At 39.4% G+C, this 23,044-nt stretch overlaps 4 protein-coding genes across 8 annotated transcripts in view; 1 reads left to right on the forward strand and 3 right to left on the reverse strand.

Annotated features, from left to right (window-relative positions):
• Positions 1-1,821: 1,821 nt before the first annotated feature.
• On the reverse strand, positions 1,822-6,502 carry LOC124849332. Of its 2 annotated transcripts, XM_047334349.1 has the most exons (6): positions 3,971-6,502; positions 3,510-3,839; positions 3,030-3,386; positions 2,764-2,889; positions 2,574-2,611; positions 1,822-2,468 (listed from the first exon to the last, which is right to left on the reverse strand). In XM_047334349.1, the coding sequence occupies exons 1-6, from the start codon at positions 4,011-4,013 to the stop codon at positions 2,334-2,336; spliced, it is 1,029 nt and encodes a 342-aa protein (XP_047190305.1). In that variant the 5' UTR covers positions 4,014-6,502; the 3' UTR covers positions 1,822-2,333. The 2 variants fall into 2 exon arrangements, with proteins under 2 accessions (XP_047190305.1, XP_035506263.2); XM_035650370.2 differs by lacking the exon at positions 3,510-3,839.
• Positions 6,503-6,634: 132 nt separating this feature from the next.
• On the reverse strand, positions 6,635-18,962 carry LOC118319759. Of its 3 annotated transcripts, none has more exons than XM_035650367.2 (6): positions 8,583-8,676; positions 8,119-8,448; positions 7,639-7,995; positions 7,367-7,498; positions 7,205-7,242; positions 6,635-7,108 (listed from the first exon to the last, which is right to left on the reverse strand). In XM_035650367.2, exons 1-6 carry the CDS (start codon positions 8,623-8,625, stop codon positions 6,974-6,976), a joined length of 1,035 nt encoding a protein of 344 aa, XP_035506260.2. In that variant the 5' UTR covers positions 8,626-8,676; the 3' UTR covers positions 6,635-6,973. The 3 variants fall into 3 exon arrangements, with proteins under 3 accessions (XP_035506260.2, XP_035506258.2, XP_035506262.2); XM_035650365.2 differs by having other exon boundaries at positions 7,205-7,263; XM_035650369.2 differs by lacking the exons at positions 8,119-8,448; positions 8,583-8,676 and adding an exon at positions 18,739-18,962 and having other exon boundaries at positions 7,205-7,263.
• On the forward strand, positions 12,607-15,934 carry LOC118319758. The gene is made up of 6 exons (XM_047334348.1): positions 12,607-12,752; positions 12,882-13,226; positions 13,399-13,737; positions 14,183-14,296; positions 14,757-14,821; positions 15,526-15,934. The coding sequence occupies exons 1-6, from the start codon at positions 12,638-12,640 to the stop codon at positions 15,658-15,660; spliced, it is 1,113 nt and encodes a 370-aa protein (XP_047190304.1). The 5' UTR covers positions 12,607-12,637; the 3' UTR covers positions 15,661-15,934.
• Positions 18,963-19,959: 997 nt separating the features above from the next.
• slit3 (slit homolog 3 (Drosophila)) overlaps positions 19,960-23,044 on the reverse strand; it is a 217,608-nt gene continuing 214,523 nt past the window's right edge. For both annotated transcript variants that reach the window (XM_035650188.2, XM_035650189.2), the window contains 2 exons: positions 22,759-22,964; positions 19,960-22,661 (listed from right to left, as the gene is read on the reverse strand). In XM_035650188.2, coding sequence (XP_035506081.2) covers positions 22,408-22,661; positions 22,759-22,964 — 460 coding nt within the window. In that variant the 3' untranslated portion in view covers positions 19,960-22,407. The remainder of the gene's footprint in view (positions 22,662-22,758; positions 22,965-23,044) is intronic.

Consider the following 23,044-nt stretch of genomic DNA (forward strand, 5'->3'; position numbering starts at 1 on the left):
GCTAATTTGATAAAGTGATTGATGGCTTTTGTCACATGTCAACATTTTTGCCGAAGATCGACTGTAGATGGATGAACGATGACAGAGATTCCTGGGAGATGGTAGGACAAGTGTCTCGTATAATGAAGGTAGTTTGAAATGCTTCTCTTCTCCACTCTCTCCCAGTTCATTTTTGTTTTAATGCACATGAAATAAAAATAATTAGCTTTAGACTTAAAAGAGGGAATTCTGGGATGTCCTGCAGCTCAGTGGCCTCGGCACTTTTTGGGATCATTGTTAGATTAGATAAACACATTATCAGCGCTCTCATTCGATCACTGCCATCAGAATGAGATGACAAAAAGAGGATAGGGATTAAATACAACTGTCGGGGAAGTTTTCTGTCCTGCTCGTATGACGTGTTTAAGAGGGAATGTTTAATCTCCATGCCCCGTGGTGTAGATCACATCCAGCAGAGACCACGAGAGAGAGAGAGAAGTTCTATAGAGAAAACAGAGTAAAACCGGACCTTCCCTTGAGGGCATTTAAAACGGATGTATGCAGCCATTTGACACAGAGGTGCCATCTTAAAAACATCCTGTGAGCCAGCTAATTGAGATGCTCGACATCATGTGCGATGACCCTCCCGCTCTTCATGTCAGTCACTTTAGCAGAAATAAAAGAGCATATCGAGGTGGGGAGGAGGTCGTGGTCCCACCATACACCTTCTACAGTACACTGGTTTCACCTCTTTTTAAAGGTGTGTGCTGAAAGGCATCAGCAGAGCACCGCTCTAACAGTATCACATGTTCACATGGAGATAACAGACACAGTCCAGTTCATCATCACAAACTGGGGCATCAAAAGAAAAAGTAAGGTGGAGGACATATCTGGTACAACTTTCGATACTTGCCAAGTGTATGCAGACTGACAATAGAGGAAAAGACAGGTTACAGGACTGAAAGTACAGAAATGTTTGCCAGACATGTTGATTTGTGGCTGTCATCAAGGACAGCATAGTGCCGACCACAAAACAAGACATGTTGGTTTGACACTGACGTCGCAGTTAAGTTGTGTTGCTACAGTTTGAACAAAGAGAAATTACCATTCAGGCCAGTTGATGACCCCACGACACAATGCTGTGTCCAGTCCCTGTAGTTAAATATTGGAAGGATGGACACCGAGCTACAGAAAAACAGACTTTATCATAAAAGCCATTACAGTGAATACTTTCATGTACTTTGAATCCTGCTTTGTACCTTCTGCTTTTTCTGTGTTCACACTGCTGCTTGCATCTGACACACAGACACAAATAAACACGCGTTGACACTGACAAAAGATTCATGGAAACTTAAGCGTTGCTGTGGCAAGTGTTTCAAACAAAGGTGTGAATACAAAGGGGCTTTTCATTCTCTCTCACGCTCTCTTTTAGCCTCAGGAAACTGAGCTCATACTTCTGTTCTCTTTTATTTGAAAAAAGGCCAGTGAAATACCACTACAGTATACTGTAATGTTGTTATGATTATTAATTTCACATCAACTTCATTCGTTAAAGCGTACAGGAGGGAGGACACAGATGTCTGCCCAGTCACGCTATGGAAATGACCATCTTTCATTCCACTTTTCTTCAATTCTGGCAAGTGTTTGGAAATCCGCAGGACAACCAGGACTAGTTTTACACCATAACAGATCACGCCGCAAAACAGTTTAGTACAAGAGAGTTGGTTTTATTCGTTTGTTGTTATTTAACAGGGACGCTGCACAAAACATTTATTGTACCAGATATAGCCCCAAAATAATTTCCATAATCCCAGTTGTGTAAATATACTTTAAAAAAAAAAAAAGTTATCCAAATAAAACATTCTTGACATCTCCATCAGATGTCAAATATCTGATTGTAAGTATATTCCCAAAAAAACAGTCCTCCAATTCCTACGACGAACTATGTCGTATGTGGTAAAATAGACCAGATCGACCGTTTCCCAAAATAGCTCCTCTACCAGTGACAGGAGATACGTCACAAATACTTTGTTTCACCTCAGAGCATAGTGGGCTTTTCCAATGCCTGGTTAATGAGCTTGTAAAGGTAAGGGTGACATGGCAGAGAATCAGCACGATTACTTTACAGACAATAAGGAAATCCATCCATAAAAACAGACACTTGACAGACTGAACAGGTCCACTGCTGAGCTCTAACAGGCGTGTCTGTGGTCTTTAAAAGGACCACAAACCTCGTAATACGCCGTTTCAAAGGTGACATAGTGAGTCGTGGGAGGTGGAGGACCGACTCTTCCCAGCAGTGTGCAAATCACAAATGATATCATCTTTATTTATCAAGTCAAATGTTTGCACTGTTAGTTTATCGCATAAAACCAGACTTCAGAGTAAACCGTTTCTCCCTCTGCAGTACTTGATTTTCCTCTCCCTGCGTTAGCAGCTTTCCTCCTAGTGATGGTTGATGCAGAATAAACCAACGAGTCCTCATCTCTCTGAGGAAACATGGAAAAATGTAATGAGACGGCACATTTTGATATTTATATATGAAAACAAAGACATGCTATTAACTTTTCCATTAATTTCTTCATATATCTTACCTGCTGATTTGGCTGACTACCACGGACAGTCACAGCCTCTGTTGGCAAAGAAACCACAGCTTATTAAATAAAAACAAAGATTAACGATGAAAAAAGTTGTAGGTTAATGTCAACAAAGAAATAATGTAAATTAAGTGTTCTCTTTTGCAAAACTGCTTTTTGATAGAATTACACAAGAAACTTTTATCACCTTTGCAACAATCACACATTTTCTCCTTGATGATATGAATCAGGAAGCCGATAACAATCAGACTTATAGTGAATGTAGCACATGACAGAACTGTATTGGTCTTCTGTACATCCCACACGTTGGGTGCTGAAACAACACAAGGACAAGATGATTTAAATATGATTTGAAAAGATGCAACAGGAAGAAACTTTTGAAATTTGAAACCGATTCTACATTATGCAAAAAATATGTTATTCTAAAAGTTAAATAGAATTTTCTTCAGTTACCTTTATTGTCCACTTTTGTTCCACGTCCAAATAAAATCTCTCCACATGTGGCCACAGCACAGTAGTGAGTCCCAGCATCAGACGAGCTAACGTTCTTACAGAAGTTGTAGACACATTTCTGGGGCCAGTGATCTTCAGGGTTCTTTTCACATTCATCACGACTGTTTCCATGAGCATGAATCAAACTGGGATGAGATTCATCTGAACCAGATCTGAACCAGAACACACGGTGATATCCTGGACACGTGTTGTTCTCAGAGTCAGACAGGACTGAACACTGCAGCGTCACTGGGTCTCCTGGACCGACTGGATCAGACGGAGGGACTTGAATGACTGTAGATACATCAGGTTCTGGTCCTGGGAAATACAAACACAAGGTTAAACATGCTTTACTCATTCTAATGAAAAGACAATAAGTTGAATACATTCATTTCAATTTACAAACACTCAGAAACTGTCGGCATTTTGTTTGTCATTTACCTTTAATCCTAAGAAATGTTCCTTTCAAAAATATCATGACAAGCTGATCTACTCTTATGCAATAGTAAACTCCAGTATCGCTTCGCTCAGTTTTTTTAATCCGTAGAAGAAAGATCCCAGGCTCTTGCTTGACTGTAAAGTGAGAGGTCTCATTAACATCTGCATTGTCAAATGAATGAGTTCCTCCTAAAACTTCAGGAAAGTTTCCAGAAACGAGCCTAATCCAAAATAAGTTGAAACTGTAAACCGACTCATGGCGGCTACATGTCAAATCCACATCATGTCCAACACCAGCGGTTCGTGTCTCAAAGATCTGATCAAATGTGCATCCTGAAATTAAAATAAATAAAGTAATTAATAACAGTGGCAGATTTGTGTATGTCCTTTGCTAAAATTATGTAAGAATATGACATAATTAAAACAGACTGTATCTTCCAAATTAAAGAAAGGATTTGACTTACGCTTCACTCGGAGCAGCAGCAGTAAGTGGAATATAATCAGCATTTTCCCGTTGAAGACAGAAGTTAATTTAGACCCTATAATAAAATGTGTTGCTCTAATGTAATCATATGAAGTGGGTGGGAACAATGTGAGAGCAATCTGATTGGCCTCTAATTACCAGTGGAAATAACATCGACCGCCCTTCCATCCATAACACATGAAACAACAACACCAACAGCAGCTTATGTTTTATGTTTCATGGTGGGTTTCTTAGTGGCACTTAGAGTAAACTAAAAAAAGATTCAATGTAAACTGCAGTAACACAAAGCCGTCGTCTTCACAACATTTTCTTTTTATTTCAAACAATATAAAAATATAAAGACTTTAAAGCCGCCACTCATTGATGAGGATACACCACTATGGATTGAACCACTATATTTATAGCAGTTGTAGCCTGGTTTCCACTAAAATAGAAGACAGGTACTAATTTGTTTTAGTGATTCATGGGTATTGTCCCTGTCACATGTCAACATGATTCATAATAATAATAATAATAATAATAATAATATAAAAAAGAATTTAGCACATTTCTTAACAATGTTACAAAGTGCTTAGCAAGACGAAATAAAAGCAAAAAAGTAAAAAGAAAACACACAAGTTAGTTGACTAAAAGGAGAAAACCTTTCACAAAGAGAAAGGTTTTGTGAAGAGATTCAAAAGAAGGTAGTAACGTGGTGTGTCTGAGTTCAGTAGACAGACAGCTTCAAAGTGTGGGGGCTCTTCTGTCAAAGGCGCGATCTCCCTTTGTCACAACCTGCGACCTGGGAGTCACCTGCAGGGCTCCATCTACAGACCTCATCGGTCGAGAGGGCACATAACAGCTCAATAATCTGAAATGAATTTCAGGTCTGAGCCGTTAGAGGCCTTTAAAAGTGAGTGTTAGAAATTTAAAATCCATTAGAAAACTACCAGGGAGATGGTGGAGGGAGCCCTGACCGACACCCAAGTAAAGTGCATTGTAGTAATAAAGACGAGCATAGATAAAAGCATGAACAACTTTCTTTTGGGTCAGAGAACGATAAATATGACTTAATTTTAGAAATCATCTTCATCTGGATGAACCCAACTAAACAACCACGTGGTCACACTGACATCAGTCATGATAGAACATTTAGCAGATGCAAGACGGCACAACTGTTACTTTTTTAGGTTATTGGCTAAACTTGTCGTAGCGTGTCCAGTTTTGGACGGACGCATTTGCAGGTAAACTATTACTTCATATCAACTTGTTAGCCTGTGATGTCATCACGTGTCACTGTCATGTGTCATTGCTTGTAACTTGACTGTGTCATGTGTTGCACAAGTCTTTCATTAAGATCAATCATAATTCATTAGAGAGGCACTAATGATAGCGACAGCTTTTGATTGATTTTTGTGTCCCCAAATCTAAATGTACAATCTGACAAAATGTTGTTACAACTGAGTAAAAACAGGACCGTCCCTTGAGTGCATCTGTGATGACGCTCCCGCTCTTCATGTCAGTCGCTTGAGCACAAAGTACAGAGCATATCGAGCAGGGGAGGAGGTTGTGGTCACAACACCCACCTCCTATACTTGTTTCACTTCTTCTCAGGTCGCTGCTAAAAGGCAGCAGCGCCACTTTTACAGCATCACAGACACATGTTCACATGGAACCAGACACGCAGTCCAGTACAACATCACAAGACAAGTTACTGGGTTTAAACTACAGCGATGATTGTCAGACACGTTGGTCTGTTGCCGCCCTCAAGGTCATTGAAAGAAAAAACGACAGGTCTCATCAACCTTAACAATGTCTAATTTTCATGCTGCATCTTTTCAGAGGAGAGCAGGACCTGTGCTTCTTTCTCCAAGTCTCAACAAAGGTTCTCATCTAAGTTCATGTCAGGGTGTGTGCACACATAACTTTTGACTCCTTACTGCCAGAACAGTAGGACAGGAAGCAGTCCTGAATCGGCCACATGCACAAAGTAGGTTCCTGTGTAGTAGTCAAGGTTAGAAACCTAAACTCCTGTTTTGTATGTTGTGTGGATTTCAGTAATTCAAAAGTGTTTGGAAATCTGCAGGACAGCCAACAATAGTTATACACACTAACAGATCATGCCGCAACAACAGTTAAATGTTAGGAAGTAATTATATTTGTTTTTTTATAGTTATTTAACAGGGGTGATGCACGAAAACATTCATCATACCAGATATAGCCCAAAACTAATTTCCATAATCCCTGGGTTGAGGCCACCAGCGATACGTCAGTTGTGGTCACATGCAATATGAAAAAAAGAAAGAATACAGTTTCCAATCGGTTTTGTTATGCGGGTTCTTCTGAATCATAACAAATGAACTCTGTTCTGTAGTTCCTGATGGCAATGAAAATATAATGTCTACCGCACAAATAGACTTAAAGTTTGTGTAATTACATTCTAAAATGTGTCAAATTCAAATGACAATTTTCTTTTTGAGCCTTTAGAAATATTGTATTGGTTATGACTATTTTGGAAACATTAAACAAAATTGTTTATTTCAGTATTTATTCTCAATTTATTATGCTAGATGCCCCTCTGTAATGATTACGGCTGTAGTTATTTTTAAGTAAACAAATCATGGTCAACAAATTTAACATGAAATAAAAATGATTCTATTATAAAAGCAGTTAAACTTAAACTTTATTCTGCACAATCATTATTTAACACATTGGTGAAAACAGAGAGCCTTTAAACTGCATATAAGACAAATGAGACTATTTGTTTCACAACTTTCGTACTCGGTCAAGTTTTTTTTCAAAAAGCCTGTTTGAGTTGAAGATGATAAACCTGTTTGAAGAAAATACTGTAGGATGTCACCAAAAGCATTTAAACTTAAACATCTCAGGACAAAATATAAAAATATTTTGAAGGATTTCCATATAAAATATTCTTACCAAGATCCGATACCGGAGTTATGTGAATAAGTATCATCTTCATTTAGCAAATCCAGTTTTTGAATTGTTAATTACTCGCATGAACCCTGACATCAGAATATACTGGTTGTTCCTCTGTAGTTTTTGATTTTCCTCTCAGCGCTTTACCAGCTTTCCTCGTGGTGAAAGTTGGCGCAGAATAAACCAACGAGTCCTCATCTCTCTGAGGAAAATGGAAAAATACAGCAGATCTTGATATTTACAGATGAAACCAAAGACATGCTGTCATCTTTTCCAATATTTTCTTCTTATATCTTACCTGCTGATCTTGCTGATTACCACGGACAGTTGCAGCCTCTGTTGGAAAAGAAACCACAGCTGTGTAATACAATAAAAACAAAGATTTATGATGAACGTTGATGTAGGTTAATTTACACAAAGGATTAATGTAAATCAAGTGAGAGAAAGAAACTTTTATCACCTTTGCAACAATCACAGGTTTTCTTCTTGATGATATGAATCAGGAAGCCGATAACAATCAGACTTATCGCCAATGTAGCACATAAGAGAAACAGAACTGTATTGGTCTTCTGTACATCCCACACGTTGGGTGCTGAAACAACACAAGGACAAGATGAGTTAAATATGATTTGAAAAGATGCAACAGGAAGAAACCTTTGAAATTTGAAACAGATTCTACATTATGCAAAAAATATGTTATTCTAAAAGTTAAATAGAATTTTCTTCAGTTACCTTTATTGTCCACTTTTGTTCCACGTCCAAATAAAATCTCTCCACATGTGGCCACAGCACAGTAGTGAGTCCCAGCATCAGACGAGCTAACGTTCTTACAGAAGTTGTAGACACATTTCTGGGGCGAGTGATCTTCAGGGTTCTTTTCACATTCATCACGACTGTTTCCATGAGCATGAATCAAACTGGGATGAGATTCATCTGAACCAGATCTGAACCAGAACACACGGTGATATCCTGGACACGTGTTGTTCTCAGAGTCAGACAGGACTGAACACTGCAGCGTCACTGGGTCTCCTGGACCGACTGGATCAGACGGAGGGACTTGAATGACTGTAGATACATCAGGTTCTGGTCCTGGGAAATACAAACACAAGGTTAAACATGCTTTACTCATTTTAATGAAAAGAGAATAAGTTGAATACATTCATTTCAATTTACAAACACTCAGAAACTGTCGGCATTTTGTTTGTCATTTACCTTTAATCCTAAGAAATGTTCCTTTTAAAAATATCATGACAAGCTGATCTACTCTTATGCAATAGTAAACTCCAGTATCGCTTCGCTCAGTTTTTTTAATCCGTAGAAGAAAGATCCCAGGCTCTTGCTTGACTGTAAAGTGAGAGGTCTCATTAACATCTGCATTGTCAAATGAATGAGTTCCTCCTAAAACTTCAGGAAAGTTTCCAGAAACGAGCCTAATCCAAAATAAGTTGAAACTGTAAACCGACTCATGGCGGCTACATGTCAAATCCACATCATGTCCAACACCAGCGGTTCGTGTCTCAAAGATCTGATCAAATGTGCATCCTGAAATTAAAATAAATAGATTAGTAATTAATAACAGTGGCAGATTTGTGTATGTCCTGTGCTAAAATTATGTAAGAATATGACATAATTAAAACAGACTGTATCTTCCAAATTAAAGAAAGGATTTGACTTACGCTTCACTCTGAGCAGCAGCAGTAAGTGGAATATAATCAGCATTTTCCCCTTCAAGACAGCAGTTAATTTAAAACCTATAATAAAATGTGTTGCCCTACTGTAATCATATGAAGTGGGTGGGAACAATGTGAGAGCAATCTGATTGGCCTCTAATTACCAGTGGAAATAACATCGACCGCCCTTCCATCCATAACACATGAAACAAACAACACCAACAGCAGCTTATGATTTATGTTTCATGGTGGGTTTCTTAATACGACCCTCTTGATTTGAACCTGCATTCTCTGAAACAGTCAATATGTTTAGGATACAAACAAATAGAACTTCCCACTACAAATGATGACGGCTGCTAATTTGATAAAGTGATTGATGGCTCTTGTCACATGTCAACATTTTTGAAAGCCGAAGATCGACTGTAGATGGACGAACGATGACAGAGATTCCTGGGAGATGGTAGGACAAGTGTCTTGTATAATGAAGGTAGTTTGAAATGCTTGTCTTCTCCACTCTCTCCCAGTTCATTTTTGTTTTAATGCACATGAAATAAAATAATTAGCTTTAGACTTAAAAGAGGGAATTCTGGGATGTCCTGCAGCTCAGTGGCCTCGGCACTTTTTGGGATCAGAGTTAGATTAGATAAACACATTATCAGCGCTCTCATTCGATCACTGCCATCAGAATGAGATGACAAAAAGAGGATAGGGATTAAATACAACTGTCGGGAATTTTTCTGTCCTTCTCGTATGACGTGTTTAAGAGGGAATGTTTAATCTCCAGCAAGGTCGCCTTATGGGACCTGAAGCACATGTCGCTAGGTTAAAATGCCCCGTGGTGTAGATCACATCCAGCAGAGACCGAGAGAGAGAGAGAAGTTCTATAGAGAAAGACGAGGAGCCACTCTGTCTGTTAGACGACACGTGGTTCTGAGAGGGATAAATACACCCTGATGATTTAGGAGAGGTTAGACTTTTGGATGATATTGCACCGTCCATCTGTGATCTGTGATGTATCCATCAAGGAATCGCCTCAATGTATTAAGCTCCTGAATAAACTCTATTTTACCATTAAAACAATCACTTTTTCTCATTTTTACCACACAAGTTGTAGTACCAACAGCTTTTGATTATAAATTCTTCATGTGCAAAATATCAGTAAGTACAGTGTAGGGGCCAGTGTCCTGACAAACAAATGATTCATGGAAACGGAAGTGTTGCTGTGGCAAGTGTTTCAAACCAAGGTGTGAATACAAAGGGCCTTTTCATTCTCTCTCATGCTCTCTTTTAGTATCAGGAAGTTGAGCTCGAACTGCTGTTCTCTTCTATTTGAAAAGGAAGCCAGTCGAATAGCACTACAGCATACTGTATTATAGTTTTAATGATTAATACTACGTCAACTAAGTAAGTTAAAGGGTACATGTCAATTACCATTTTTCATTCCACTTTTCTTTAGTTTGATACTTTTCATTGACAGCTGCTTTGAGAGGTGGGAAGGTGCAGCTCATTCACGTGTCTCACACTGGCAGGAGTTTGTTCACTGATCTTAAATTCAGATTATCGACAAGTCGTCCGGTAGCCTCGATAAAGTCCCTTTTAATGTGCATCAGTTGCTGCGGGGATGAATAGAACGCCCGTTTTTTTTGTCACAGTCAGTCGCAGCCCAGAGTCTATAGTTCTGTCTTTAAAAACACTTTGACCAGAAAGAAAAACAGTTTTTTGAATCATGCTGAAGTTGCATGTTGCTCTTCCGTCACTACATATCTGAGTAAACAGGCGGTGGGTCAAAGGACAGAGAAGTGGCCCACCACATGCTGTGTCTCTCTCCAGCTGTTGCCTGTGGTTTTGCTTGTTGTTCTCAAGGTAGACACACAGAGTAACTTTATAAAGTGCATTGAGACCTGAGCATTGGAAAAGTTTAATTCATTGTAGCTGTCCTGTATATTTTTTAATTTCAATGTTTTTAACATTTAAATTGAAATGATGCTGATGATGCTGATCAAGTAAACATGCTATTGAGTGTCTGAGCATTATAGCAGGTTTGTGCATTTTATGTTGAAAACACCCCCTGCAGCAGAAACTACTGACGATCAGAAGAAAAGAATTGGTGCAACTCATCACAAGTGTCCTCCGTAAGTTGTGGTGAAAAAAAGGGGTTGTCTTAGTGACAAATTGTACCATGTGTCTCTCACACAAATGGTCACCTTTATATATATATATATATATATATATATATATATATATATTCTCTCTTTTGGTTTTGGTCACATTTCCTGTTGCCGTTGCTCTGAAACCTCTGTCCCTCAAACCCACAGACCACCACCTACATTGTAGCTAACTTGAATTCAAAAGAAATCCTTTCCCCCCTCCCCATGCTGTTTATGTGGGGGTCCAAATATCAATAATTTAAAGATTAAAGAAATTGCTGAAGATTTCTCAACAGCATTAAATACAATACTATAAACAAAATACACATATGTGTCAATAAGACTGCTTGTGCTACTGTTAAAAGACTTCCAGTACTTGTGCCGAAGAACGCCAAAGCAATGCTTTGGACCAAATCCAGTCAGCTAAAAAACCTACAGTATAGAGAAATGATTACTTGTATTAATGTAGAGAATCAAGAAAGGCTATAATCTGACCCTTGTAGAAAAGACTGATTTGCAACAAACTAATGAAATAAAATAGATGTAGTGTAAATTCAATTTGACACAACCGCATCTGCAAGGACAAATGTTGCACATATAACATTTACAACAATGTAAACAGCACTAGGGGGGGAAATATCCCCTCAAACGACTCTGCACATAAGTCTTACTGCGTGGGCGTTAAATCAAGGAAGGCCAGTTCACGCTGGTGAAGTTCGCAGCATGTCCTGTGCTTCCAAAGGTTTCCTCCCACGGTCGTTAAAGCAGTCAGAGCAATTTGAAACTGCCAAGTGACCTTGAGGAACTCTGTGTGATTGATGTCCTTTTTGAAATGTCACATCTCATCAGACCATGAAGGGAAAATGGTGGTAAATGAGTGAATGAACTTCACAGCTAAGACTCGTACAAGCAAATATAAAACAATCACCGGCTCTAAATCTCGCTGAACTAAAACTAGCACTCTGAGGGCCCTTGTAGCTCTTCCCCGCTTGCAACTTTAACGTCAGTGCATATCCTGTTGAAGCCCATAGTCGGGTCTATTCTGAGAAAACAACCTCAGTGGTTGGTCAAAGCGCAGACAAGTGGCCCGCCGCAGCGTACGTCTGTGAGTGAAGCTGTTACATGAGATTTTCCTTGTTGTTCTCATGAAAGACGAGCAGAAAGGCATTTGAGGAGTTTACCTGTAGGCAATACTTTTTTTTTTTTTTTTTTTTTACAGTATTTGCATTCATATCTGATAAGACGGATGCGATTGCAACATATAAAGTGTCCTACAATGTGTGCTTCTTTAAGCCCTCTCTCTCTCAACCACGGTCTCACTTTCTGTTGGCTTCTTTCTTTCTCTTTCCAAACATAAAGACTCTCAAAACAATTTGATCTCCGTTTTCAAAAGTAATTGAAAAAGCCTCAAGGTGCTGATCCAACAAGAACTTTGCCTCCCAGAGTAGTACAGAATTTAAAAACAACATACAATGTCTGTACCAACCAACACACTTGGTAACAGCTTGGCCAAAACCATCCAAATGAGCAATTGTAAAATCTTGTGTTCGACAAGTTAAGTTGAATTTGATTGATACACTATACATGGCAACACTGTACATGGACATACAGACTTTAAACAGACTGACATTCTCTCTCTTTTTTCTTTCTGATTTTTGCTTTTTGCATTAGTCCCTTAGCCCTATTTGACTCTATGGGGCATTTGGACAGGAACTACATCAAGTATCTAGTTATTAGAAGGCCTCCAGTGTTCCAGCGCTAATCAAAGCTAGCCACAAACATCGGAGAGGAAGAAAAAAAAGTTTGTAAATTTTGGTCAAGTTGAAAATGGATTGTGTGCTTGCCAAGTTTTGGCAGGGAAGGACGGTTTCTACATTCCAGCCAATCAGATTGTATTCTAGTTTCTAGACTGTGATGACCTTTTTACTAAACCTTCCATTCGGGTGGGAAGCCATGAGCAGAGCAACAAAACGCTGCTGTACCACAATGATCGGAGGACTGGCTGCTCTGATTCTTCTGAGTACAGAGTGTGAGTGCACGAGTTACCTAGTGTGTTAAAAGTACTACTGGAAACTATTGTTTTTACTACTGAGTGCAGAGATGTTCTATTATACACAGAATATAGTACCAGGTTTAACGTTATGTCTCTTTTTTTCAGCTCTGATTCAAACTGCGGAGGTTCCTCACCTGATCTCTTTGACTGTGGCTGAACATGGGGACAATGTTAATTTGACGTGTACAGTCCCTCCAACGGAACACAGATACTTTCATATGTATAAGCAGCCTCTAGGACATATGTTGCAAACAGTTGTGTCAGGATTTCTTGATAAAATGACAGTCACGGATCAATTCAAAGACTCACGTTTCAACGTCACCAAAGAGGATGATCGGATTCTTCTTACCATCAGAAATGTCAGTAAGGATGATGAAGCAACCTATTTTTGTCAAGAGTCATCAAAGTATTCCCAAAGTTTCGTCAATGGCACATTCTTGGCTGTGAACGGTAAAATATCTTATGCGATCAGAGTCTGAGCCCATTCGGGTGACAGTGTTCTGAAGCAACAAATCATTTTTTAATCTGAATTGAATTTATGCCTTTCTGAAATCAAATCATGCAGATCAGAATGGGCAGAAACGTCGTAGTTCATTCTCTTCTCATGTTGTGAATCACACAGATCATAAAAATCAACAGAAACACGTCTACGTGAAACAAAGTCCGGAGACTACATCAGTCCAGCCGGGAGACTCGGCGACTCTCCAGTGTTCACTTCTCTCCAAGAACAAACACAGCAGCGTCCAGTGTCCAGGTGAACACAGTGTGCACTGGTTCAGAGCTGGATCAGAGGGATGGCATCCTGGCATCAATTACAGCCACAGTCACAGAAGTGATGAACGCAGCTGTGTCTACAGTCTGTCCAAAACTATAAAGAACTCCTCTGATGCTGCGACTTACTACTGCGCTGTGGTCACATGTGGAGAGATCCTGTTGGGTGAAGGAACCACAGTGGAGACAGGTGAGTACAGTTATTCACCTTGATGAACTTTTTGGTCTCAGGATTTCATTGAAGTTTAAGAGAGTGACTTTTTTTGTTGATATAAACATTATTGAAATGAGCTAAATTGAATAAAAATTCCCATCGTGTACCAGTTGAGAAACGTCAATACTACTCGAAATTTAATCATCCTTGGGCAATTCAACAAAGGGATTAAACATCCAAGAAAGTAGACTATTTATTTGTTATTTTTATGTCTTCAAATGAGTATTCTTTTTTCATTATTTTATATTTGTTTTGTAAATACACATTTTATTCTATGACTGTATATTGAGCTTTTGTTGCTCAGTAAACTACTGATCTTTTGAATATTGAAAAACTGTTGAAGCTTGAAAGGCCACAGCGTCGCCAAGTCCATAATCACACCATGTCGTCAAATGTCTCTATGGAAATGGTTTTGATTCAGGATCAGAACTGGAACCAGTTGTCCTGGTGCTTGGGGTGCTGTTGGCCTGCTGTGTGATCGTGGTTCTCGCCCTTATTGTCTTTGTAAATCGAAGAGTCTGCGAACATTGCAAAGGTAGGTTGACCAGACAAAGATCGTCAACAGAGAGTAGCTTTGTCTTTTACTTTTCATTTCAATCAAGCTTTCTGATTGAAAGTCGCAAATTACGTATCTGTTAACTTAACCGATGTGGGTTTGCGATTAGAGGGTTTGCAATTTAATTCCTGAACAACGGTGGATCTTTATTAGACAATTCACACGCACGTCTTCTTTGGAAAAACTTACATGTGTGTTGCATTTTAGCATCAAACAATTTCTTTACTCAAGTTAAAACTACCACAGACTAAGGTAAAATATTCTTAAATCAGAGATTTTCTACATGGCTGTTACGACTGAAAGGCCTTTATATTGTTCTGTGTTGACTGGTTAGATGCTTGTCCTCCATTGTTGGAAGTGTGGTCTGTAAAATGGTAACTTACTTCACCAGACAACAAGCTGCTCATGTGACCAAAAATACTTTACTCTTATTTAACAGGAGCATCGAGGGCTTCCCAACACAGTGGACACGACAGCTCAACTCTGGATCCATCAAACAATTTGGTAAATATGTTTTGAAGATGCTACAATTAATATTTCTATATTGATTGTTGCAAAAGTTGAAAGACAATTCAGACCTAAAAGGAGAGTGAATACGTACATTCACCAGAGGACAGGAACAGGTTTCCAAGGATCCTGGTATCTTTGATATGTAAATAAGCCCATTTTTCAGTCAGAGACATTTAACTCAAGGATTTGACCATTTTAGCATCTGTTTATAGATTTATATTTGGAACTAAAGGCTTTTAGAGGGAGCTCTCACGCAATTTGAGCAGCAATGAGGATCCTGCAGAGACAGCTCACCCGCCCCTAATAAACACAATAATATATTTCATAGCTCTTCAATGGAATTTCACAAACCATTGTCAGGTTTGATTAATTTGAGGCTGTGGACATTATTTTTAGCAATTTTATTTTTTATTCCTTGGCCGTGTGTTCACAAAAGAAATATGGCGAAACATTATGTTATCACGTAAAAAATTAAGTATTGAGAGATCGTTTCATGTCAGCATTAAACCAAACTGTACAACAACTTTTTATTAAAATGTATGAATTTTGCTATGGGGCTGAAAATTGCTGGGACTCAAATGCACATTATCAAAATTGTCAAAGCGACTTGATTTCTTTATGCTCTGAACTGGTCTTCATGTCACAAACCTATTCTAAAAAAAGGATCAGCCATTAACACAATATGTTTTTATTTTCAGGATGGTGAAGCAGAGGAAGTGAACTACGTTGCGTTGAATATCGCTGCAAGGAAAACGAAAAGAGCGATGAAGACGAGAGAGTCACCACATGAGTGTTTCTACTCTACTGTAGTCCAGCAGCGCCCCACTTCATAGCAGGACATGTACACCAGGCAACAAAAAGTCTCATCAGTATTATCAACTATTTTGTCTTAACTCGACTTGTTGTGTGTTACAGTATTTATTTCTGTGCTGTGCGGCCATAGTTTCTCCGAGCGCCCCTGTTTCCAGACTTGCTGGTTAATCCAATCCCAAAGCCTTGACATCTTAGATCCTCTCTCTCATTATTGTTTACCAGTGGTTGCAGTGCCTGTCAAACAATGAGCAGATACTGTAAAATGTATTTCAAATAATGACAATAACAATAAATTAATATTTAGCAAAAAGGATCAAGTGAATTTCCTAAGTTAAGTTGTCATTCACACATCATAAGACTTTATGGAACAAAGAAGGAAAACTATTCAGACGGAACAAATAAGGAAAATGTCTCATTATTAGTTCATATTACTATTTGATGGAAGGTATTTGTCATTATTGTTTTCAGTTAAACACACAGCTTATTTCACTATTATGTTGAAATGTTCTACATTTACCACCCATTAGAAACCTTAAGATAAAAACTGACAGAATCAATAATAATTTTCCAGCACATTACATTACAGCCCGTGCCACAGATAAACTGCTTCAGGTCAGTCATTATTGCTCATCTGGTTGTAAAATAAACTTGTTTATGTTGCTGACGTCACCAGTGAGGGAAAAGTGAAAGATGGGACATCTGAGGTGGATACAGCTGCAAATTACTTGTCCTTTCCCTTGTGTAAATTACACATTCTGGGAAGGGTACATTTAGGGGGAGTGAATTTTTAGCCCCTCAGCCAAAAGGGGAGGATTTATGCTTTAAAGACTCTGTTGGCCAGGTAACTCAACCATCATTTAGGAAGGACGACATCATAGTGCAAGAGAAAGGGGATTTACCACAATGATGGAACAACTGGCTGCTTTATTTCTTCTTAGTTCAGTATGTAAGTGGAACTTTTAACATCTATGATAATAATATAAAATTAACTATATACTAATATAATAACTCATATGATTGTGTATATTGGACTGTGTTCAAGTATAGTTACAAGATATTAGCCTGCATACAATTTTATATACACTATTTGTAATAATCACAAATAGATTACATTTTAAAGGGTTTTTTTTGTCCTGTTACTGTCTCTTACCGTTTGTCTCTTTTCTTTAGCTGTGATGCAGACGGTGGAGATTCCTCACCATGCGTCTTTTACTGTGGCTGAACTTGGTGATAATTTGACTCTGACATGTCAACGCTCTCGGGAGGCAGCGTGATTGTTTTACTGGTATAAGCTCAATTTCGGATATATGGTCCAAACAGTTGCTGCGGGAAGTTCCGAAAAAGTACAGCTTGAAGGACAATTCGACAACCCAAGATAAGCAAAGAAGATGAAACAACATACTTCTGTCAAGCTGGAGAGGCATATATAATGAAATTTATTAATGGCACATATTTGGCTGTGAATGGTAAAGTATGTTCATTTTATTGTTTTTGCTTGCCATGACTTCCTTAGTATCCAAGTAGTCATAGTTCATTCCTTTCTCATGTTGTGAATCACACAGATCATAAAAATTAACAGAAACACGTCTACGTGAAACAAAGTCCGGAGACTACATCAGTCCAGCCGGGAGACTCGGCGACTCTCCAGTGTTCACTTCTCTCCAAGAACAAACACAGCAGCGTCCAGTGTCCAGGTGAACACAGTGTGCACTGGTTCAGAGCTGGATCAGAGGGATGGCATCCTGGCATCATTTACAGCCACAGTCACAGAAGTGATGAACGCAGCTGTGTCTACAGTCTGTCCAAAACTATAAAGAACTCCTCTGATGTATATATTGTATATACTGTATATATTTCAAGGACGGTGACACGGATGTACTGAACTATTCTATCCCTGGATTTCTCAACAAGACAAAGCAATAAAAGTGATGGGGAAAAAAGAGACAACAGCTGAAATGATAAAGTACTGGTCACTTGATGAAATCCACTGCCAAATTAATTATGAAGCTTCCTGTGAAATGTTTCTGAACTAGTCCTCCTCTGGCTGTACACTGCTGCCATCTGCTGGCCAGAAGCAGATGGTTTGATGATTTCACATCAGCCGAGAGGTTTTTAACTTCTGTACTTCGTTTCACCAGTGGCACTATGCTTCGATGAACTCTCCATCCATGCCTCGTGCTAAGCCCGGCAAGATTTGGGAACTCTGACACACCAGATAGGTTATATGCAGGCGTGTAGCACTAAATTCTGGGCCCTATACATAAGCAGTCTCTGTGGGCGCAACCCCCAACCCTTCACAAGTAATTTGCTATGAGAGGGCCCTCAGAGAACCTCCACTATTTTTGGAAATACATAGTTCAGTCACTCAACCAATGAATCCAGCCAATTTTTAATTTATGTAATGACACTAAATACTTAGAAAACACTAATTACAAACAAAATGTATTGTTTTAATTCCAGGTTTTGTCCTGTCCCCCATTTCCCCCCAGTGCTACGCCAGTGGTTATATGACACATGTATGTAGCGCAGATTACAGTGTGAAATGGTTGTAATGTCATGAGCAGGAGTATTTGGAGAGACTGATCCAGGAACAGATCGATACTGGCCACTAAAAACATCCACAGATCATACTGGTTGTGTTGACGTACAGAAAAGTACCAATGCATGCATCAAATACATGACTTACACAGAAGTCACTCACTTACAACGTGCATTCATACAAATCAAAGCCTGCATGGCCGACCGGCCTCTCAGTCACTCATCACAGCTCATTACTTTACAGAACAGCTAAAATAAATTAAAACGTACGGTGGCCGAGCGGGAACGTGTTTCCCCAGTGTTGCTAATGACAACAGCTGAGTGATTGGCTGCGACGGAGCCGCAGAACGGTGGCCGAGAAGGGTCAACACGAACGCAAAAGCTACATTCGTGTTGACCCTTCTCGGCCCCCGTAAAAAAAACTCTCACAAACATCCAGTAGCAGAAGTCACAACCAGTAAACGCAAATATATTGAAAAGGTGCAAATGCGTCCGTCGCTGTGATCAGCACACAACAACACACATGACACGGTATCGACAGACAGACAGATACGACTCACGGGGATTGACGTTGACGGTCATTTTGTCCGTTTGTCGTCACGGCTCCGTCGCCGCTAACCACTCAGCTGTTGCCATTAGCAACGCTGGGGAAACACGTTCCCGCTCGATAGCTCCGCGGTGAACTGCACGAACTGTGTGCGTTCGTTGTCCAGGGACTGAGTCCGTCGATGTTCCAGCAGTTCCGATATGTTTTTGAGACTTAACTCGATTTGCTCCAATCAGGGGAGACGTCGACTTCACCTGCTGCGAGTTCACCTGAGGAGGTCACGTGTGGCGGCGACGTCACGGTTCGACCACACGGAGTGACGTCAACAGGCCGCCTGATCCCGGAGGAGAACGCAACGAAATGTATAGATGGGACGAATAATGATAAGGATAATAATAATAATAGTAATGATAATGATAATGCGTTCACAGACGGAGTTACAAATTCTCAATTTTGTTAAAGCCTTGCACTGACACAGGTGGAAGAAGTGCTCAAGCTTGACTACTGAGTACTTCATTCATTGTGTACTCACAGGAGCACATGTACTTTGTTATTTTCCACCACTGCTCATTGAAGTGTAAATATTTCTGTTATAATACAAATTAAAAGGATCAATTTAAAACGTATATGACTCTTTTCTCTTCTTGTCGCACACACACAGTGGATAATTTCACATCTTCCCATCACAGTTTCTCACCTGCGTCAGGAAATGTCTTGAATTTTACTCATAAAAAGCCAGAATGAGGAAATAAAATGTTTTTTGAGTAAATAAACCGGAAGCAGTTTTAAATGATCCTAGCTGCGTAGCTGGGTATTAATTGGTTTGAGAGAAAAAAAATATGTTGTGAAGGTTTTGCTTAAATGTAAAAATATGTTAATCAAAACACATCAACAGAGCAAAAAAAGTCACCTTCAGTTTTTCATTGAGCATTTTTGTTGTAGGATGTTTTGATGATGAGTAGAAACATATCACATTATTACATCTTATGTTACACAAATATTTGGATAAGGCCTGGTTTTGCAACCTGCTTTGACAAAAAAAAAAAATAATAATAAAATATATATATATATATAGAGAGAGAGAGAGAAATACACCAGGGCTGTGCTCAATATGAGACAAAACAATCTGGTCCTAGACCAACTTAACCGCGACAGATTATGATTTTGTTTTAGCAAATTAAGATTTGCAGTCAAAATTGTAATTTCTCAAGAACGCAGACATGAAAGAAGGACATAGTTTCAATGGTAGTTTAATTTCAACATTCAACATAAGTATCAATTAATCACTCACATAGTCATGTTTCTTATAGGACTTGGAAAACTGAAATGATTTGACTTTACAGTTATTCTGTAATAACTGAGGTGTTTTATTCTGTTAACATTGAAGAACGAGACCTCGAGGATCAGGAGAATGAAGGGATGAAAAGGACAAAGAAAGAGTGGCAACAGGTGAAAGGTCATTATGGTTTTTAGAACAGGAATAGAAGGAAAGAATGAGAAAAAAAGGCTAGGAGATGGTGAAAATGAATAGCTGGAGCAAATAGAGGAAACATTATGGACAACATGGGGAAGGGAAGGACTGGATAGAAGGAACCGAAGGTGTGGAAAACCATGACACTGGATTTGTCTCAAACCTCAGAATAACACAGCTGCAAATTAACTGTAAAAGTGTGACAAATACTTTGCACATGTTGTAAACAAAGCAACTATATATAAACTAAACAATACAGTAGTAGTTACATTAGAGTATTTTGCTATGCTTGTAATCGTGTTAGTCATTTATTGGGAAGTTAAAAACCGTGCTGATGTTGAAGTTCTTTTCAGCTCTTCTGTTGTACCTTGGTCCAAATCTGATTTATTTTTTTATTCCATGTGACACAGTTTCATAAACTTCTTCCACATAGCAGGCAACTGAGTCGTCATTCTGGAGGTTTGCTGCACAGACTGGAGCTAAAACTGTTTTTTAACCTCCACCCCAAACTGTCAATGTGGAAAATTTAAATCCTCAACATATTATCAAAAAGCTTAAATGGAAATATAAACTTTTCTGAAGGCACCTTAAAGCACATCATGGTTCACCAAATAATCTGCATCATATTATCGTATCGTATATAAAACACACTGAATGCATCACTCATGAAAACTGCATGAGAAAAATAAAGAAATGTTTTTTTTGTTGATGCTGTAATTTCACATTCACCACGAGTCAAGAAATGATTTCTACAACCTATAATTCACACCAATGCGACAGAGGCATGATAAAGGCTTTTCTTATTTTTGGCCCAACTACTTTGTTTGCTTTGGGATTTCAATGCAGTTCATAGGACCTGCACACGTGACCTGATCGTCAGAGAGGGATCATTTAAAGAAGGCCGCGACTGAGTTTTGACTGTGTGTCAACTGCCACACGCTAACATTCATCACAAAAGACCAAACATTCAATGGCAGAAGTTGTCAAAATTGCAGCAACATGTTTGTATTTCAAAAGTAGGTCATATAGGCACATATGGGTAGGTCATTTTTGACATATAGAGTTGACTTTGGTGTAATGGCTTCATTGAAAACCAGCTCATGTTGAGCAGCTGTTTAACAAACTGAATGGGGTCTTTGCTGTGTTTTCCTCCAGTGGTTCAACATCTCACATTGGTGCAGTGATGTGGAAGTGGTGAGTCAGCGCACTGTGACATCATGTTGGGGGCGGTAACAGGTTACACACTTTTAAATATTTGAACGTAGAGCGCAGTGAAACTAAAAAATGAACTTGTTTGTTATCTGAATAGGTGGTTCCATTAAAGATTGCTTCCTGTTTTCACGAATTTTGAATCTCAGCATGGTGATTTGAATGGGAAACCCCCGATTCACGAATGACATTGCAAATGTCTTGCAGATTTTCATGTCAAACCTCACATGGCTCCAAGTCTGGTGTGCAAGCACAAACTACAGAATAACACGACAATACAACAAACTGTTAAATCATCTCCGTGGAAAAGAGTCTTTTATGTTTTCTCAAAAAACTCACATGTGAGGATGATGTCCATTATATAGTGAAGCAGGTTAGCCAGGCACATACAGTTCCCTTTCCGCCTCCGAGGGAGAGAGGGCAACAAGACGGCCGTCATTTTCCTTAACAGAGCTCTTCTCTCAGTGTCCAAAGCCTCCCACACATCAGCACTCACATTAACATCATGCAAATACACTTCGAAAATATAAAATTCATTGGGTTAGGGTATATATTTATATAGATTTATACAAACATATAAATTCATATACTTTTAAGGAATGTTAATCTATCTTGTGGTGTACTTTTTCTTCTTACAAGGTAGAAAATAACTTTTTATACTATGTAACACATTATATAATCAACATATTAAGAAAAACAGCTCATCAGTCCTTTTATCATCTTTTAGAAACAAAATCCATAATAAAAATAAGTTCTATGTTTCTTCTCACTTATATCTTACAATATATTTTCTCTCTGTCAAAAACACGCACACATGTCCTATTTTTGTTCTTGTTTGTGGTTCCTCTTGGCAGCGGTCAAAGTGAATGTGGGAGAAAAAAAAAAATCACATGTTGCTCGTCGATGTGGAAAGATCTCAGAGCGACAGCCTCGTTGACGTGTAGAATTCACAAAATGGCAGCGGTGGGCGTTGCGAAACCAAGCGAACAAGCTGCTGTGCCGTTACAACGGGCACCTGGCGCAGCCACATTCCAGAGCAGTCTCCATCTCCTCGGAGTACGAGGTGCCATCAGTGCAGCGGAAAACCACCTTCCTCCTTCTGCTCTTGGTGACGCCACAGCAAACACCAGGGGGCGCCGCAGCCTGGCAGGATCGGGAACAGTCCATGCGGGGAATCTTGCTGGTGGACGCGCATGTTCTCATGGGGTGGTGGCGCTTCAGCTGCTCCCTCACCATCTCACCTGGACACGTCAGCTCTGGTTGGTGGAGAAGGAGAGACGCTTATTAGCTAATGTCAACACTGATATCAAATCCGGACTTCTATCTTTTCTTTTTAGTTCATTCCAATCGTACCTGTGTCACAGGTTGGTCCCGTGAACCCGGGCTGACAGTGGCAGACCGGCTCGCCGCTCTCTGACACGCGACACTCCCCGTGTCCGCAGCGGTGCCCCCTGCAGGCCGGAGGCTCCTGCCGTCGATCACAGTACTGACCCTGGTAACCTTCAACACACTGACAGCTGTAGGACTGACCCTTCGGCACACACACGCCGTGAGCACATCTGGAGTATGAGGAAGAGGAGGGAAGACATGTTAGAAGACAGGGTTATGGTGTGTGTGTGTGTTTGGACTGCCAGCAATT

Source organism: Scophthalmus maximus, chromosome 9 (assembly GCF_022379125.1).
Source record: "Scophthalmus maximus strain ysfricsl-2021 chromosome 9, ASM2237912v1, whole genome shotgun sequence".
In the NCBI taxonomy this organism is placed as follows: Eukaryota; Metazoa; Chordata; class Actinopteri; order Pleuronectiformes; family Scophthalmidae; genus Scophthalmus; species Scophthalmus maximus.